Source organism: Prionailurus viverrinus, chromosome E2, assembly GCF_022837055.1.
Source record: "Prionailurus viverrinus isolate Anna chromosome E2, UM_Priviv_1.0, whole genome shotgun sequence".
Classification (NCBI taxonomy): Eukaryota; Metazoa; Chordata; class Mammalia; order Carnivora; family Felidae; genus Prionailurus; species Prionailurus viverrinus.
The window spans coordinates 36921374-36937879 of NC_062575.1; the positions used below are offsets into that span (position 1 = coordinate 36921374).

At 33.9% G+C, this 16506-nt stretch overlaps 1 protein-coding gene across 18 annotated transcripts in view; it reads right to left on the reverse strand.

Annotated features, from left to right (window-relative positions):
- PHKB (phosphorylase kinase regulatory subunit beta) overlaps positions 1–16506 on the reverse strand; it is a 262064-nt gene that overhangs the window by 98198 nt on the left and 147360 nt on the right. For 14 of the 18 annotated variants that reach the window (XR_007147237.1, XM_047834565.1, XM_047834568.1 and 11 more), the window contains 5 exons: positions 10222–10344; positions 8750–8947; positions 5316–5373; positions 4694–4771; positions 2525–2683 (listed from right to left, as the gene is read on the reverse strand). Coding sequence is in view for 17 of the 18 variants with exons in the window: in XM_047834565.1 (XP_047690521.1) it covers positions 2525–2683; positions 4694–4771; positions 5316–5373; positions 8750–8947; positions 10222–10344 (616 nt within the window). In the remaining variant the exon portion in view is untranslated. The remainder of the gene's footprint in view (positions 1–2524; positions 2684–4693; positions 4772–5315; positions 5374–8749; positions 8948–10221; positions 10345–16506) is intronic. The other 4 variants (XM_047834570.1, XM_047834577.1, XM_047834564.1 and 1 more) reach the window with 1 other exon arrangement.

A 16506-nucleotide genomic window follows, 5' to 3' on the forward strand; every position in this document is an offset into this window, starting at 1 on the left:
GACAGAAATATTTCCTAGGTTGTCACATTTGATTCTTGCTATAGAGCTACTGGATATCAGTGACTAACATACAGTAGTCCTCTACAAATACCAGCTAAATCATGGAAAAGATCAATGATGAAGTAGCAACTAGCATCACAACATTTTCTTCATATATATATATATATATATATATATATATATATATATATATGTATATATATTCCTTATATACACACACACATATATATTCATTATATATATATATTCATTCATTCATTCTTCATATATATATATATATTCATTATACACACACACACACACACACACACAAAAGCAAAATATTCTTATTAGATTTCACTGGATACAAACTGGCCTGAATTAGTGGAAGGCATATATTATAGAATATTTTCAAAGATTTACTGTTCTATTATTTTCAAGTAACTCCAATTAACTGCCCACAAAATGCTGTCAAGCAGATATCTAACCAAACCTCATTTAATGAATACATAAGACTTTGTAAGTAAATGTGGTGACTGGAATCTTAATAACATCCATAGAAGTTTGATGTTCTTGAGGCAAGGATATAATAGTTAAGAGCAACTACATGACTGAATCTTCTGAGATATTATTCTTCTTAACCAGTGAGTTTGTTAACCAGATGACACACAGCTAGGTCAGAGTGATAATGAACACGAAGCATCTCCTTTTTTAAGTGGGAGAGAAAGTATGTGATCTCAGGGTTTGCAACACACCTTCTGTATGTTCTCTGCTGCCTTTTTAGTAGCTCAGCAGGGAAAAGAGAAATTGACTATTTCTTTGAAGTTTTTCTTCCTTTTGGTCATGAAACAGAGATGAGAAGGCATGGCCTAAACTATTTCTGTTCACACTGGTCTTAACATAAGAAAATGCTATCTACACTCAAAATCTGTCTACATTCAATACATTTATTTCAGAGTAAGGAAGATCTAATGCTTTTTTACTGATTGATACTACTTTCAACCTTTTCCTTTTTAAAAGCCCAATTTGCTTATGTAGAATATAGTCAATTCTGCACTCCCAATTCATCAGCCTTCTCAATTTTATCTACAGGCTTTTCTCAAATAGCATTCTTTCTAGCACTCAATCCCAGACCAGATATAGAGCAAAAATCAGGACGATAAACATTTAGATCTCAAATCCAATACCCCAAGTTCCAGTTTTCAACCTCAGAATCTGAAAAATTTCATCATGCTCATCTGTAATTTCTAAGCTGTAGTATATAGAAATTTATGATTCTAATATTAAATTTCTTTATCTTAGATAGGTTAACTACTTCTCTACTATAACATGTTTTATTTAGCTGTGAGTATCACCAGAAGGCTTCTTTGTATTCATGCTAGTAATATGGAAATAACATTCTAACCAGAGATAACCTTGCCAACTTGTCTTGATTTTAAGAAATCTATTTCATGTATATATATTTTTTCTTTTGAAAAAATCGAAAAGCAAGACCTGTATAAATAATATCAACTCCTTACCAAAAAGTTGTCCCCTTAAAGAAGTAAATTTTTCTACAGGTTCTTAAATTAGCATTAAGTATATATAGTTAGGAAACAAGCAAATTGAAAACAGCATTAACTTGATTTTCTCTTCTTTGGTTAGCTTCTGTCTGCTCCTTATATATCATTTGTGTAAAGTTTGAATTGGAAATCTGAAATATTCTTCCCTAATGGAATGTAAAAAAAGAAACCAAAGATGATTACTCTTACAACACAAACAAATTTAGCATTTATAGAATAATACTAGGAACAATAAAGACAATAACACTACTTCACACACTAAGCAGTTCTTTTAGTGCAGGTATATACACTATTTACAATCAGCCTGTTTCATAATTTATTTGCCATAAAGGAATTCTGACTCTAACATGATAGCCTTTTTGATGGGAATGCTAATAATATTTGAAATGTTAGCAAGCAATGATGCAGGAAGATGCATAATAATGCTTTTTTGTGTGTGTTCTTTAAATTAGCCTTCATCTCAATGTGTCCAAAGAGTACTCATATTTAGCAGAAGTTTTAGGATAAGCTGGAAAATAATTCTTAAAAAACTATGAATAATGGTCTAAGCTAACTGAGTAAATTGTCAATGTGTATTTATGAGAAGGAAGAGAACTTTGAGATAACCAATTCCTTTTGGCAAGTGGTTTACTAAAGCTATGACCAAGCATAAAATCAGATTTTTTTTTACATTATATAAAAGTAACTCAAAGTTCCCATAAATGGGAAATAAAACATAAAAACATTAAAAAAACATAAAAATAAATGTTTATTTATTTATTTTGAGGGGGGAAGGGCAGAGAGAGAGGGAGAAAAAAATCTCAAGCAGGCACTATTATGTAGCCCAACATGGAGGTCGATCTCACAAACTATGAGATCATGACCTGAGCCAAAATCAAGAGTTGGATGCTTAACCAACTGAACCACCCAGGTGCCCTGAAACATACTTATTTCTAATAGCTTGATTACAAGGGAAAAAAATCTTCCCAACCTTCTCCACTTACCCAGAAGTTTTGCAATGATATAAAGGGCCTGTCCCCAAAGAAAGAGTTTTCCGTCACGGCCACAGTTGCTAGGAAATCGCTTTTGACTACCAGGGTTTCTTTTCTCATATTCTACAAAATCTGCTGGCACATAATAGTACTTTGGTATGACAGGATAACCTGTGGAGTTTTAAAATAAATATTTGAAATATAAAAATCAGTGTCCTCCTCAAATTTTCCCTTCAAGAAATTGCAATGTTAGAAAGCAGAGAAATAGGTTGTAAAGGAGGTAACAGATTTGATAAGCTATACAAAATTGGTTATTTTGGCTTTCAGAAATTGCCAGTGAAAAATGTGGATAAAGCTCCTTGATTTTAAAACACTAATTTGACAGCATATGTTATGCTTTAGCCAATAATGTGTACATAATCTCCTTTAACAACATTTAATTTTAACACCTTTAAATTAATTGATAAAAATATAGTAGGCAAACATTTAGAGCCATAGAAGCTATCTTTAATAGGATTAGTCTGTAGAAGCATTACAAATGAGATACTGTGTAATCCCAAATGAAGAATTATAACCCTGAGCCATTGCTTAAAGCAAAGGAATCCCCATTTTAAACATTAAGTCCATTATCTACCATTCAATATCATTGAAGGGAAAAAAAAATCCATTCTCTCCTTGACCAACCCAATTAAAAACATTCCTTGATAGAAACTAAAATTTATTATTCAAAGACTAAAATCTTTGTGGATGACATAAAAGGAAAAAAAATAACAATAACATTCTAATACAATGCTACAGAAGACTTTGCACTATCAGCCCACAGTACACTTAATTTTCCTAATAAAATTGCACACATTTCTCTAAAATTTGCTTCCTTCATACATCCATTAATAGTTATATTTGTATCTAAAACCAGTAAAAAGGTCTATGATACACAAAGAATAGTTTGAAAATCACTCTCTGAACATGATAAAGACTGAACTGCTGTACACTGAACTACCACCTCAATGCATCAATAATGTACCACTGAATACTAACAATCTGATTCAAGGGATTTCAAATAGTATATTCATTATAACATGCATTACATTATATCTCACATTGGACAAATTACTATTTGTAGCATAAAGATATAAGTAACTGGTTTTAAAATTTAATATTTATTTGGAATTCAATGTTTATCCACAAATACTTCACTATTTTAACATTACAAGAATTTTCAAGGGTGAGCACATACTGTGAAGGTTTTGTTCTAAGGTACTTGTGGAAAACCGTAAAGAATATCACAAACTTCGTGTGAGGTAAGAACGGGCCCAATGCTATAATTGCAAGTTTGTACACCATGTCCATAAGACCACCCACTTTTTACCCACACATAATTTTTTAAATTTTCAGATAAATATGTTTTCAAAGCTGTTCACATATATTTTATTTATTTATTTGTTTATTTATTTATTTATTTAGTACATATTCTTATTTTATTAATACTTCCAAACCCTGAAGTATTTGGAGCTTCTTCTTTGGAATTCTTTGAGAATTAGTTTTTTAGTCATACTGACTATGGGCCCTACTGGTGTTTAACTAAAACCAACTAAAGACTCCTAAGAGTCTTTAAGCCATTTCTAAAATATTAAATCTATCCTCAAAGGATGAGGCATTAGCACAAGGCAGACATTTAAAATAACATGCTAAAGATCAAAGAAACAACTCCAAAGAGGAGGCTAAATGTTTTTGGAAATGGTAGTACCTTTAGGCTAGGGCAGAGCCTCTTAAGGTAGCCCTCTGGAAGGGGCAGCATTTACCTGAACACAGCATTTCTGATGATCTGGACAAAAATCGGTCACTCTATATTACTGTCACACTACACAGAGTGAAGGAGTTTTCATAGTAGGTGATCAGAGTAAGACCCACTGCCCATCTGGCAAACTATTTTGCAACAATTATGGCCATAACCACCTAAATTTACTCCTCGTCCTTGTCTTGCCCAATGAACACCTTTTATAAAGACAAACTTATAATAACCAATGAATAGATTATTCTTTATAATTCATTCAAGGCTCCATTCATTTTTTCACTTTAATATAAATAGCTTTATTTAAAATGGCATCATTTAATGCATTACAAAGGAACATTAAGGAAATATCAGCAGGAAGAATTTCTTAAAAAACAATCCAACTATACCTTCTGTGGTCTGATGAAGTACTGGAGTCAAAAGATCCTGATATTCCTTTACTTGTTTGGGATTGCCTCTAAAAACTCCTAAAATGTAAAATATTAATCCAATAGCATCTGAGGATAAGCACCACAGAAATTTTACCTTAAAAAAAATTCCAGTTATGATTATTTTGGTAATTTTGTATGTAAATGATAAAAATAAAATTGAAAAAAGGTAATGCAAATATGTATCACAGTATTCCAGGAAATTGACTTTAGAAGGTCATGTTAGCATTTAGAAGTGAAAATTGAATTTTAATTGAAATTTGTCTATTTTTAAGTATAAATGTTATAGATATTCACAATGTCACAGATTATAATATTCATTATTACTATTCATAAAAAATTTTTCTTTGCAAATAGGAAAATATATTTGTATCATTTCTTAATAACTCCAAAGTATATTTTTTAATTCTTTAAATGATTTAATATTCACTCAGAAAGCAGAAGAATAGCATATAAAAATGCAGAGCAGTTAACATCACTGAGGTATAGTCTATTTTACTAGCTGAAAGGGTCATATTTAATCTGCTTTTCTTTAAACCACTTATATTCTATACCTTAAATTTCAGGAAAAAAGCGCACTTACCATCAATCATCATGTAAAGGAAAAATATGGGAAATTCACATTCAATGCCATCAAAGAGCTAAAACAGAAGACAAAATATTAAAAATTTCACTAAAATTAATTAGAACAATTATAACAATGATGGTAATTAGAACAAATATATTAATTATATATATTGAACAATTGTAGTTAGGGTATACATAGATGATTTATATAGTAATAACAAAACTGGACTGATATAAGTAGCTTCATTGTTCTTTTAAAAAGAATTCTTAGAACTCTTATTATTCAAAACCACATTCATTTAATACATCACATACTAATCATTCATTCAATAAATATTTACTAAGTCCTTTGCAATGCCTGGCACCAACTAGAAAGGGGGCTATGAAGGCCAAAAAAGAGGGAACTTGCCCTCAAGGGCTCACAGCCTAGTGGGGAGTCAGGCATGTCAATAAACAACTGTAGTATCATATGAGATGTCTACACATGTTACATCAGGAACACAGGAAATGAAACACCTGAATCTGCCTAGGGAAGGGTTTATAAGAAAGGAGATGCTTCAATTAATGCTTGATGTATTTCTCTGGGGAGATGAACTAAGGGAACTCCATGCAGAGAAAACAATACTACAAACTACAGATCTATAAGAAGACAAAGTTTGTTAGACTACCATTAAGTCAGTATTTCTGGAACAAACCAGAAAGAAATCATGAAAGCTAATACCCAAGAGGTGGGGGGACCAGGCTAGCCAGATTAGAAAGGGCCTGGCAAGTAAAGTAATTAAGGATATCCAGAAGGAGGCAGTTGGATACACAGTAAGGCACTAAGAGGGAGAAGTATAGGTTAGGGATAGAGATCTGGAGTTAAGAGTGATAGCTGAAGCTATGATTGCATGAAAAGAGAATAGGACTAAGTAAGGATGGAACTCAGGAGAAGAGCAATGTTTAGGAGGCGGCAGAAGAAGAATCTGAAAAGGAACTAAGAAAGGCAATGACAAAAGAGAATTAGGAAGAGCATAGGATCACAGAAAATGAAGAAAGTTCCAAGAAAGAGGTCTCCATTAAAGCATTCAAATGTCAAGGAGAGGTTCAGTGAAAATCATCCACTACCACCAGTGACCTAAACTAACTGAAACCAACACAGCTACTGGTAAATGCTGAAGAAGAGCTGGAGTGTAACATGAAGGAGTGAGTAGGAGGCAAACAAGGAGACACACCAAGAATAGACTATGCATTTCAAAAGTGTGGCTACAAAGAGACAGAGAGGATTGGAGGCAGACAGGAGTAAGGTTTTTTTGGTTTTTTTTTCTTCTAATTATGAACATCACTGTGTTTATGCTGAGGAAAAGAAGCTGATTGGAGTTGGGGGGAAAGCAAGATGAAGGAAAGGGAAAGTGAGGAAGATGAGGAGGATTAAAAAGAAAAAGATAGAGACAGACATCCTTCTACCAGAGAAGAAAACAAATGATAGAGTAAGAGACCCAAGGAAGTAAAAGAGAACAGGTTAAGGTGTACATGTGGAGGGTTAGCCGTAGGATAAAGAACAGACAGCACCTTCTGTGAGACAAGAGAGATGAAGGTAGGTATGGATGAAGGACAGATGGAATGGAGGATGTCAAACAGAAATGAAAGGCTATGGGGTGCCTGGGTGGTAGTCAGTTGAGCGTCTGACTTTGGCAAAGGTCATGATCTCGCTGCTGGTTGGTTTGAGCCCCATGTAGGGCTCTGTGCTGACCCCGTAGAGCCTGGAGCCTGCTTTGGATTCTGTGTCTCCCACTCTCTCTGCCCCTCCCCCATCGCGGTGTGTGTGTGTGTGTGTGTGTGTGTGTGTGTGTGTGTGTCTCAAAAATAAATAGGCATTAAAAAAACAGGTGGTTCAGTCGGTTTAGCGCCTGACTTTGGCTCAGGTCATGATCTTGCGGTGGGTGAGTTTGAGCCTTGCGTCAGGCTCTGTGCTGACAGCTCAAAGCCTAGAGTCTGTTTTGGATTCTGTGTCTCCCTCTCTCTGTCTTCCCCCGCTCGCATTCTGTCTCTCTCTCTCTCTCTCTCTCTCTCTCTCTCAAAAATAAACAAATTTAAAATTTTTTTTTTAAAAATGAAAAAACAGAGAAAAAAAGAAATGAAAGGCTATGGAGTAAGAAGTAAAGTCTGAGAACTTGAACACAAATAGAAAAAAAAAAAGCTGGAAAAGCTTGTAAGGGGAGTTCCTAGCAGAGTCACACAGCAGTACTGACAAGGAGTGAAATCAATGATGAGGACTGAACCAAGATGGGTGTTCTGAATCTGGGGTGGCATCTGTCCACGGTGCTGTGGCTTTCCGTGGTGGTGCTCAGCAGCAGGTACAGAAATAAGGAAACTCTGCTCGACTGACCCAAATTTGACAATATTCAGGGTAGTAGTTACAGCAAGTCCACTTCAAATGTAAGTGCTGTAAATCAGCTCAGAAATGTTATTAAATGGAGAAGAGATATCTGAAAGTGCTTAAGAGATAAACGGATCTTGTGACCCAACCTAGTAGACTGCTATAAAGTTTCAAATATGTACACAATAAAATGGCTCCTACTGCTTCTAGATGATAATTGTGAAATTAAGTAAAATGATAAATAGCTTGTCTAGTTGTCCAGCAAAACTATGTATTAAATATTAAAGAGTGGCACTTAATTGCCTAACAAATTACAAGGTACAATGTTGCCAAGACATTTTCTATATACAGATCCATGGGATCTTCCTTACCTATCTTCAAAGTTAGGACCATGCTTACAAAAGTAGTTTTCAGTCTACACCACCAAAGGGAAGTGCTCCCTTCGGTAGCACATATACCACTAAAGGGAAGTCTTTAGCAATGTGGATGGATGCTTACCCTTTCTTTGGGGTGTTATAATTTTCTGGACAGCTTAAAAATAGCTACAGTAAACCTAGATAAAGTGGTATGTATGTGCACTTGAAATAGCTGCTTTAAAACTAAATATTAAGAAGACTATATTTCAAAGGGAAATGTCTAAGTGAAACAGAAAAAAAAGAGCATTTGTTTAAAAGACTGAAAGCTGAATCACAAATAGATATTTCCTATTATATAAGGCAAACAATATGGAGCAGGCAGGCAAAGTACTGAAAGTGCAGTTAGAAAAATTATTCATCCAGTGAATCAACATGGCTCAATATTAGCAAATGGGCCTTACTACTAATAAGGCTAACACTTACTGAGTGCTTACTCTGTGTCAAGAACCATTTGAAGCACTTTTAGATATATGTTAACTCATTTAATCCTCATAAGAACTTCAATAATAGTATGATTATTTTACCAATGAAAAGTATTAAACACACAGAGGTTGATTAACTTGCCCAAGGCCAGATAGCTAGTAAGTGGCAGAGCCAGAATTCAAACCTAAGAAGCCTGTTTCCTGAATCAGTGCTTTTGACCACTCTGTTATGGTATGAAATATTTTTTGATACCTTAATTTCAGCTGGTTTGTAGTAGCGTCGGTTGGGATCTTCCAATGATGTTCTATAACCATCTCTCAAGAAACGCTTAAATCCATATTTTCCTTTTAATTTTCTAACTACTTTATCAAGTGTCTGGCTAAACAAAGCTTCATCATCCAGGGCAAATGCAGGATAACTGATGCAAGGTAGTAGGGCAGCATCTGTGTTCTGGGGGCAACAGGAAAAAGAAGGTAATGTAAGTGCCTGCAATGATATGATCAACACAGCCCAGTGAGAATCAGGGAGATGAAAAAGTCAATCAGGTTACATAACTGACAATAAAGACATGAATTAGCAAACCTTACAGAGAAGATAAAAATTTATCCATTAATAAGGAGTATTTTCAAGATTTGACTGGACTCAAACTCTAAGGAAGTGTGTAAAAATTTAACACCGATAATTAGTAATTATAACTTAGTCTATCATAACATTGGTTTATAATGGTGAAAACAGAAAACAATCTGAATGTCCCACAATTAGCTGAGTAAATTAGCAGTCATTAAAATTTATATTGTAGAAATGTTTATAGATGTGGAAATATGCCCATTCATAGAACTAGGTTATCGAGCATTATAAATAATATTCTTCCAGTTTTATAAAATAAAAATATTACATATGTACATAAAATTATGTGCAAACATACAGACCCAAATGTTGTCACCCTAAAAGTATAACTAAGTGGTAAAATGAGTGGATGTCACATTATTATATTTTTATTTGTGGGTTCTTTTTTTTATCATAATCTTATATTACTTCTATGAAATAGTTCTTTTTACATAATCACATTATTTTATTTGGGATGTTTTCTAAGAACAGAGCCAAAAAAAACCCTAGAAAAATCTATAATCAGGTACTATAGGCATATAAAAGTTTAAAGATGAATCACATGATTGAAAAGAAACAAAGCAGGTAATTTTATTCAAAAGAAATATAAATCATGAAAAACATTTTTCTAATATTCTATGACCAAAAAATTCATTTGGGTATAATGTTGCTACCCTCTCCTCCTCCCCCTCCAAAATAGGTCTAGTTTTCTATAGTTCTACAAAGACTCAAGGACAAAATAGCTTTGTCCACAGCTCTGTTCACTTCCTAAACTAAACTTCCACAGGACAGCAGAGTGAGGGGCAACATTTAATCTCCTCACTTCCTCTCGCAACCTCTAACATTTTAAGCATTTTCTTGGGGGAAGCAATCATAAATGGTAGTTCATGTTAATTTATTATGACAATATCTTACGGCGTTTGGGTGACTCAGTTGGTTAAGCAACCAACTCCTGATATCATCTCAGGTCATGATCTCACAATCATGAGATCAAGCCATGCATCAAGCTCCTCACTGAGCATGGAGCCTGCTTGGGATTCTCTCTCTTTCCCTCTCTCTCTGCCCCTCCCCCCTCAAAATAAATAAATAAACATTTAGAAAAAATAATAATATCTCACATGAGATCTTGATTCTCTGGGTAACAGTGAACACAAAGTTTGCCTATTGCGATTGTGAGCATCAAGATCCACAAATATAACCGACCAAGAACATCCCTGGAACAAGAGAGAAAAACACATTTCCTAAATCAAGAAAAAAGAACTTTTAGAATGATGGACATTTTGACTGCAAGAAATTTCACAAAAATTCTAACATTTGTTGCATTTTAGAGTGACCTTACAGAAGATTTAATTTTGTTTTAATATTTTCAGTATTTCCCAAATTTTTTGCAATAAACATATCAATTTTATATAAAAATAAATATTATTTTTACATTTTCCATATTTCTCCTTAGTTTTCTTATAAATCAAAACATAGTGATTACAAGATAACTAATCAATTAAGGATATTTATTTTAATAAAGATAAAAATTGTTTAGCTAGCATTTTTGATAAGGAATAAGGCAAGAACTAATCAGAATTCATGAAATCTGAATTATACAGTCCTAAAAAGAACATTGATTATATGATCTAACTAAACAAAGTTAGATATAATCTATAATTAGAGACATAAAAAACTATTTGATTACAGTATAAAGGATAGGAGCATCTCTAATAATAATAATGCCACATAATGCTAGCTAATATTTATAATGTCAAGCACTGTTCTTCACATGGATTATCTCACTTAATCCCCAATATGTAGATATTATTATGCTCCTTTTAATGAAGAGGATGCTGACTCCTAGTTTAACAGAGGAAGGGTTCAAAAATCAGGTCTTTGACGTAAAAGCTCATGTCTTAACATGAGTTACACAATTTCCCACATTAAAATGTATCTTTCAAGTAAGAACCAAAAACTTTAACAGAAAAATAGGTAACCAAAAAATGGCAATTGGTTTAATAACCAAGTTAAAAATAAATTACTGGGGCGCCCGGGTGGCTCAGTCTGTTGAGCATCCGACTTCAGCTCAGGTCATGATCTCACAGTTCGTGAGCTCGAGCCCCACATGGGGCTCTGTGCTGACAGCTTGGAACCTGGAGCCTGCTTCAGATTCTGTGTCTCCCTCTCTCTCTCTGCCCCATCCCCACTCATGCTCTGTCTCTCTCTGTCTTAAAAATAAATAAAACATTGGGGCGCCTGGGTGGCTCAGTCAGTTGAGCATCTGACTTTGGCTCAGGTCATGATCTCACGGTTTGTGAGCTCGAGCCCCACGTGGGGCTCTGTGCTGACAGCTCGGAGCCTGGAGCCTGCTTCAGATTCTGTGTCTCCCTCTCTCTCTGCCCCTCCCCTGCTCACGCTCTGTTTCTCTCTGTCTCAAAAATAAATAAAAACATCTAAAAAAAAATTAATTAATTAAAAAATAAATAAAACATGAAAAAAAATTTTTTAATTTACTATTAGCACTTTTCATATTCAAGAGAATCGTCATAAGCAAATATGGCTTTTTTATTTTATTGGGGAGCTAAATATTTTCAAAATGATAATGGGTCAATTTATCAAGAAGATGAATCAATACTAAATTTTTATGTACCAAAAAAACAGAGCATCCAAATAAATGATGAAAACTGATAGACCTGAAAGGAGAAATAGACAAATCCACAATTGTAAGTTAGAGAATTTAATAACAATCTCTTAGCAATTGATAGAACAAATAGAAAGAAATTCTGTGAAAAAACAGTAGATATTAAACAAAACATTCAACTATCTTGACCTAATAGGACATTCTACCGAACAACAGCAAAATACCCATTTTTTCTCATGTGTGCATGGAACATTTACAAAGACAAATCACATTTTGTGACATAAAATTAAAAGACATAACAAAATACAAGGTGTGGACCTTATTTGTATCCTGATTAGCATGAATCTACTGGAAAAAAAAAACACCAAGAAGCAAAGGGGGAAATTTAAAAAGGTATTAAATCAATAATGAGTGTTAAAAAAAGAAAATGCAGGGAAAGAAATTGGTATACAGAGACTGCTTCCATAATAAGACAATACTCAGAAAAATACATGGGGAAAGGAAGAAGAGAACTCTATAACTTTCATGATACTTTAATATTACCCTCTAAATCTCATCCAAATTTACACCAGCCTCAAAGATGTATTCACCCTGAAACTGAAATATTTCAAATCAATCACCTAGACGGACTCAAAATCTAGTACTACTACACTCTACATCAAAATATCAGATTCATTATATGTATATTTTTCCTGTTAACCTGTTCATACGTGAATATTATCTCTAAAAATAGAATAATTTTTCATTCATGGTATCATTTATTAAATCTCTCTTAACTCTGATAAATTAATAAATAAAAAATGAATGAGTAAAGCTCACTCTCAACAATGAGATTAATGCTAAACTGTCCTTTCTATGATTTTAAAGTCTCAGCTTCTCATCTCCACCCACAAAACTGAGTTCACAACGTTTGATGCAGTAGCTGCCATTGTCAGAGTAAGTACTCTCTCCTTTGAGGAAAATAAACAAGAGAGAACTTGATCTCTCAAGTAACTGACCCAGGTGACATATTCCTAAATAAGATAAATATTAAGCAAAACAAAAAGACTGCACATGGCAGTACAAAACTATATACCAAATGATTGGCTTAGATGAAAGAATACTAATGACAATAAACTTAAGTCAACAGGAGAAAAACAATAGGGAACCTGGGACACTTAATGGAGAAGGTAAACTAGGATATGAATTTTGGGGAAAAGGAAGCTAGTAGGGTGGTTAGAACAAAATAGAGAAATAAATGGGCATGTGATGTTGGGAATCTGTGAGTATAGAAAATAGGACTTACAGTTTACCCTTAGGCTGATAATTAATAAAGTTAGTTGTATGCCAAATCAGTCTGCCTTGAACTGAATTTTTAAAAGATGCAGTCTAAGTAGGGCAATCTTTTTAAGTAATAAAGTGAAATGACAAATCTGGCAATTCCTGTCCCTCTTTGATTAATATAAAGAGGAAACTTCTATTTTATGGGCACAAATAAATGGCTTATTTATCTAATTTCAAAGTATTGGTTGAGGTCTCTTCCTCTGCCAGCCTCTAAGAAATATGCACAAAAGGAAAAATAATCTCATAATGTTACCATATTTAAACACTGAGATCAAGGGTTGGTTAACTATACTGTTTAGCTAACTTCTTAAAAAATATAACATGCTTTAGATATATAACCCAGATTTACAGGAGAATAAAATTCATCCAAGGCCATGGGCTGCTATTCCTATTCAGAAACAACTTTATAAAAAAGCCATCAAGGAGAACATACATATGGAATTAATTATCACCTACTTTAAATTATCAGACATGTTAATTTTAGGACCATAAACTTCAAAGGAAGCTACATATGTCTCCATTACTTTCAACACTTTTCATAATATGAGCAATCTCTCTAGTCATCACCTTTTAGAGTCTGGCCTCAGTGCATCTGTCAGTATCTTGATTTCTCCAACTAAAGACACAAATCTGAAAGGATGTTTATTATGCATATGTCACTGCAAAATATCTGATTAGCTTTGGATATTTTATTTTCACCTTCCATTTCCTGAAATCATTACATCTCTGCCATAACATCCCAACTTCAGCTGAAGGACATATTTTAAGACAGATAGTTAAACTTTAATCCCCAAATTGAGTTTCTGCAATTGTGTCCTAGTAAATAATACACTAGAATTTTAGTCAACCTGACTACTGTCATGGGGACTTGAGCTTTAGTGATGGGTAAGAGCTGTACTGAGACGTGTTCTCAAGGCTCCATGACCACAACAAACATTTCTGGGATGGTACCAAGGGTGATATCTATGACCATAAGACACTGATGATCTCTTTAGTCTCAACTCAAAGTGAAATGATTTGAAGGATTGTCTGAGCCTTTCTTTTCCCCATTAATCACTTCTCTGAACCTGAGTTAATGGGCTTGCTGCCCTTATCTAGCAGCAAAGAATTAAACAGTGAAACTGGTCAATATATCTACTATACATGATATCTTTTCTATTCTTCTGAAAACAAAACCACACCACTCTAATCACACCACATTCTTCCCTAGTTCAGCATCAGACTGCCCTCTAGTTTTGTGGCAGATCCTGGCTAGTGGCATTCTTACAGAAAGGATATTTGCTCGTGGGCATTACCCCTCTGCACCATGGCTGTGGGTGGCATGGGTGTGTAAATAGCCAACGTTTTTAAAATATTTTTTTAATTTAAAGTTTACTTATTTATTTTGAGAGACAGAAAGACAGAGTGAGAACAAGCAGAGGAGGCACAGAGAGAGAGAATCCCAAGCAGGGATTCAATTTCACAAACCAAGAGATCATGACCTGAGCCAAGATTAAGAGTTGGACACTTAACTGACTGAGCCACCCAGAAGCCCCTAACTTTTTTTTAAATGTTTATTTATTTATTTTGAGAGGGAAAGAGAAAGTACTAACAGGGAAGGGGCAGAGAGAGAGGGAGAGAAAGAATCCTAAGCAGGCTCCCCACTGTCAGCCCATAAGATCATGACCTGAGCCAAAATCAAGAGTCTGATGCTTAACCAACTGAACCACCCAGGTGCCAACTTTTATATACTGACCCAACAGGAACCTCCAGTAGCCCCTCCCACAAGCCAGGCTTCTTTTCTCTACTGAAAATCCTACTCACATACTGTTGAAGGAAATTTCAAACTACAGGGAAAGATGAGCCTGAGTGTTAATTTTCAGGGTTTCGGAAGAGCAGAGCTGAGACTTAGACTCAGGAATCAGAACACTGTTGCTAACAATGTCTATGACATTTCCTGAGTATAAAGTATGATTTATTTAAATATTTCTAATAATTTTTCTACATATTGTCACTATATTTTTATGGAATATATATTGAAACTATGATGAAACATATAATTCTTATATTTAGGGTTATATGAGTTATGCTTCTAAATGTTACAAATTAGCCTTTATTTTAAACTGATCAGTAAATAAACTGGGCCATTTTATCATATTTTCTTCTTAGATATTCTTTCGCAAAGGAAAATAAGTTTTGAAAATAGTTTCAGAGTGAATATTTAAATAATGGGTTTTTTCTTGAATAATAAAGCTAGTCTGATATCAAAAAAAAAAAGAAAAGAAGTAGAAAGATGATAATCATAATGAAAGCTAAAAGCTTATTCCACCTAATAATTTCCCATCAAAATAAAAGTTAACATCCATGTTATCTCTTACACCAAAGTACACTAAGGGTTAAAGGCAGGGCTTTCACATTGTTTGATAAGTGGATACTTCCTTCAAAACTTCAATAATTAAGAAGAAAACGGTGTGGTCAAAAGGTATAAACTCTCAGTTATGAAATAAATATGGGAATGTGATATACAGCACGGTGACTCTAATTAATAACACTGTATTGTATATTTGAGTATTACTAAGGGAATAGATCTTAAAAGTTCCCACCACAAGAAAAAAAAATTGTAACTATGTGTGTTGATGGATGTTAAACTAGACTTTAATGTGGTGATCATTTTGTAACATGTACAAATATCTAATCCTTATGTCACACACCTGAAATTAATGTTTTATATTAATTCTCTCAATACAAAATTTAATTTAATTAAAAAAATTAAGAACTTTTTGACTCTTAAGTGCCTTAAGAGTTTTCCAAGAAAAAGCACAGCTGTCACTTCTACAGGTGGAAAGCATTCAAGATCCAAGGTTTCCTGTACTAATATCTGATATTCCAGATTCATTACCAAGTGTCTTTGGTTTAATTCCTTGGTTTGCCTCTCTGTTTCATAACCTGTGAAAAGCCATCTCAACTCTGATCACTCAGAGAGAAGGGCCCTTCCAACTCCAAAGATCAATGACTCTCTAAGTTGCCACCAATGGGAAAAGCATTTTTTGAAAGCTCTGAATTAAAGACACATGATCAGGTCTTCCAAAACACTGTATCAATGGTTGTTAGAAATAACTGAGAATATACATGTGACCTGAAATCCCTCAAGTCTTGAAGAGGTTTCTTAGCGTTTTCACTTGAATAAAAACATTTTTTTTGTTATATTAGTTATTTTTCTAACCACTGACTTTTAATTAGATCACAGCTCTTTAAAGTACACGAAGCAATATTATAAGATCATTAAACACTAAAAAGATCGCATGCACTTTTAAATGTGTTACTCTTTAGCAGGTACCTCTCTAATTTAATTGGTGTAGTGGTGGGAATTTGTAAAACTAGGATTCTCTCTGATACTATCCAAAAAAATGGAAGATGGAGAGGGATTTTACTTGGAATAGGTAACATCTATGTGGCTACAGGAATAAGATATTATTTG